A 3,857-nucleotide genomic window follows, 5' to 3' on the forward strand; every position below is an offset into this window, starting at 1 on the left:
CCTTGGATGTCAACTCTTTGGTCACTTTTCTTAGGCCTCTTCTTCATCCTTTATCTGATCGCTTGACAGACATGGGAAGGTGACTCTCTACTCTGGAACTCGAATCCTGTCCCTGGGCAAAATTAGTGATAATAGATCCCATCAGGGAAGACAGTGGCATCAGCATCAAGTCACCCAACCCATAGCCAGGTTCTGACCCTGGGTCTTAGAGCAGGTAATTGATTTTCTGATCTTACTCTCTTGTAACTGAGTCTCTGCCTTATATGTAGATTGATCAGGAAAGCATAATAGTCCATGCTGACTAGGGCCCTGCTTTGTTCTCTTGGGATAGTGCTCCTCTGTAGGATAAAAGTCTAGTTCCTAAAGCCAGACCAAATCCTGTTAGTGCAATCTGTCAGCACAGCTGCAGCTTACTTGGTTTTTTGTGCTGAAAGATTCACGGGCACTCTACTGTCATGTGCTTGTGACTTCTGGAGATTTTCCAGGAGTCATCGGAAATGAAAGCTTCAACAAAGCAGACATATGCCTCTTTCTCTTTGAAGCTGGTTCATTCCCCAGGCCACTTGGTTCCAGAAGGTGATTCTCTACCCATACTACATAATTCCTCCCGCGTTCTGGGAGATTGATGCTTTCTAGATCCCTGGGTCTCCCAGAGCCATTATATGCATTTCAGATAAAGAGGTGGGATTATATGTGCTTTGTTAAAGAAGTTCATATATTCTTATATCCATAACTAGGAAACCGAGAAAGAGAGAAATCCTGGTCAAATCGTGAGTGGATTTTTTATCATTTATACATGTATATTAGATACACCAAAGGTTGAGAGATAGTGTCTTATTCAAGTTCACAGTGTAAGCCAATGATGGAGACAGAATAGAAGGTCACACCTGTATGACATCAAATCCACACTCTTGTCAACTATGCCAGTCATGCATATAAATCATAGCAACCAAAGACAACAAAACAGGATAGAGACCTAATAATCTATCATATTTTCTACCCACAAGGCAGCAATGCTAAGGGGAAACCAGAGCCACATCACCGAATTTCTCCTCCTGGGGCTGACAACAGACCCCAAACAGCAGATCTGGCTCTTTGCCATTTTCCTGGCCATGTACCTGATCAACGTGGTTGGTAACACAGTCATCATCGCAGCCATCCGAGGAGATGTCCGCCTCCACACTCCCATGTACTTCTTCCTCTCCAACCTGTCCTTTGTGGACATCTGCTTCACAAACGTCATTGTGCCAAGGATGCTGGCAAACATGATGAGCAAGAGCAAGAGGGTCCCATTTGCCCAGTGTCTCATGCAGATGTACTTCTTTGTGGCCTGTGCCATCACTGACAGTTTCCTCCTGGCTGCCATGGCCATTGACCGCTATGTGGCCATCTGTAACCCACTGCATTACACCACAACCATGAGCCCCAGGCGCTGCCTCCTGCTGGTGGTGGCGTCCTGGGTGGTGTCCCACCTCCACTCACTCACCCACACGGTTCTCATGGCCCGCCTCTCCTTCTGTGGATCCAACATCATCCACCACTTTTTCTGTGACGTCCAGCCCCTGCTAACGCTCTCCTGCTCTGATACCTCTGTCAATGAGCTTCTCGCCTTCACAGAGGGCTCCTTTGTGATCATGAGTCCCTTTATCTTCATTATTGTGTCATATGTCTACATCGCCCGTGCTGTCCTGAGGGTCCCTTCAGGAGGAGGCAGGTACAAGGTCTTCTCCACCTGTGGGTCCCACCTCACAGTGGTGGCACTCTACTATGGAACTGCCATCTCAGTGTACATTCGCCCCTCATCCACCTACTCGGTGACAAAGGACCGCGTGGTCACTGTCATCTACACTGTGGTAATCCCCATGCTCAATCCTTTCATCTACAGCCTTAGGAACAAGGACATGAAGCGGGCTTTGAGAAAGCTGACTAAGAGAACAGAATAATATGCATGCATTTTACTACCTCTAGAAGCTAAGTCATTGATTTGATAATCATATGAGCAGCATATAATTCTGAGTGGAAAGCAAAAGAAATCATAGATCAATCCTCCAAAGAATGTATAGTCTATTAAGCAGAAAGAAGATTGTCAGCGGCTTGCTGTAATAAAAATTTATCTTACTTTTTCATAAAAAATTAGATGAGTCATGCTTATAACTATCTTAATAAATTGTAAGTTTCTAGCTTCTCCCCTTCTTCCTCTCCTATTCCCTCTCTTTTGCATTTTCTAGCCTTCACGTCTTGTGTAAATTACAATGTACACCAACGTTTCACCATCAAACGGGGTAAAAAGATCTTCTGGATTAATATTTTTGATAGTTTAGTCACATGGCTTGTTTTCCACTAACTACGTTATTCATTCTTATTAAGTTCCCTCATGCCTCCCTAAAGTCAATTAGCGCTTGAGCCGTATACTAACATTCTTGATTGCACTAAAGCTGTTTTCTTAGACTAAGGAGAAAATGGACTAGTAAGTCATTGTGGAAAATGTTCCAGAATTCTAAGTTCAGAAACTTTAAATTAAGTAACAATGTGGCTGTATTAGGGTTCTCTAGAGAGAAAAAACAAGATTGCTAATAATTTTAGATATATTTATACATATAGATAGATATATAACTTAAGAAATAAACAATTAATTAAATTATAAAGCAGTACGAATGGCTCAGTGCAACTCACTCCCATGAGACAGTTGTGAGACACTGGCTGTCCTTCAAGTCTTGAGGGTCACCAGGTAGTCCTCTGTAGAGCAATTCAGGCTATCCAGGCACAGGCAGCAAACAGCAAGGCAGCTCACCAACAATCAGCCAGATGACAGGGTCCAACAGTCCCCAGCTTAAAAGATATAAATTCCAATGGTGTGGCAAAGCAGGTCTTGAAGGAACCTCAAATTACAGCGAAACAGTTCACAGGTTAGGTGTCCCACAGGTAGTGTAGCTTGCAAATTGAGGCACAGAACAAGCAAGGCAGTCGCACACTGATCCGATGGTCACAGAGCAAGAGACATGAAATGCGAGGCTCGCCAAGCCATTTATCTCTCTGCCTTTCAATTAATCCCACATGTGTTTATTGACCAGGTTAGCACAATAAGCTAATTACCTCAGTGGCCTTTCATGAATAAAGATTAGTCAATCACTATTGGTTTTATTTTTAACAATAACAAAATAGGCACAATAATAGTTTACCCTGTGGTGGTACTAGTAAATGAAATGAAGTTTTTGAAATGATTAACATTTACATGAACTTGGGTGAAAATTCCAGGTCTAGTCATTTTTCAGCCATATTATGTGTTTATGTATGAAAGTTTTGTTGCAATTTAGGGGAAAGTTTGCAGAACGAATTCACCTTCCATTCAACAAGGTATACACTTTTTTACACTTGTTGTGATCCCCTCAATGTAACAGAACTCTTCTCACTTCCTCCTTGGGTCCCCCAATCCCATTTTCCCTCATTCCTGCCCCTTTCTGCCTTCTGAGCTTTGTTTTGGGCCAAATGCTGCCCATTTGGTTTTATCTAGTTGATTGCACTCTCTCGTTTTATTATTCATTTTATAGGCCTGACCATGGTTTGGCCAAAAGTTGATCCCTGAGCAGGATTTCCGTTCCAGGCTCACAGCCTCAAAGATTCCATCAGTCTCTATCGGCCCAGTCAACCTGGTCATTTGTATGATTGAATTTCATTCTACATTATTTTCTCCTTCTCTATCCAGGACTGGTTTTTAAAATAAGAAAAAAATATTTTCTTGGCTCAGGTGCCATATTTCCTGAAAGGTCAGGCATGGAGTGGGGTAAAGAGAGAGTGGCAGTCTGGCATGGTTCGTGCCCAACCAGAGTGCGAAGCATCTCCACATGCTATAAGATCAA

General features: G+C 42.9%; 1 protein-coding gene across 1 annotated transcript; it reads left to right on the forward strand.

Moving 5' to 3' along the window:
* The first annotated feature begins 1,013 nt into the window (after positions 1-1,013).
* LOC142457971 (olfactory receptor 1L6-like) lies at positions 1,014-1,943 on the forward strand. The gene has a single exon (XM_075559051.1). It carries the CDS (start codon positions 1,014-1,016, stop codon positions 1,941-1,943), a length of 930 nt encoding a protein of 309 aa, XP_075415166.1.
* Positions 1,944-3,857: the final 1,914 nt, after the last annotated feature.

Source organism: Tenrec ecaudatus, chromosome 10, assembly GCF_050624435.1.
Source record: "Tenrec ecaudatus isolate mTenEca1 chromosome 10, mTenEca1.hap1, whole genome shotgun sequence".
In the NCBI taxonomy this organism is placed as follows: domain Eukaryota; kingdom Metazoa; phylum Chordata; class Mammalia; order Afrosoricida; family Tenrecidae; genus Tenrec; species Tenrec ecaudatus.

What these genes read in the sequence shown, in the direction of transcription:
- LOC142457971 (XM_075559051.1), top strand. Translation starts at nt 1,014, where the DNA reads ATGCTAAGGGGAAACCAGAGCCACATCACCGAATTTCTCCTCCTGGGG.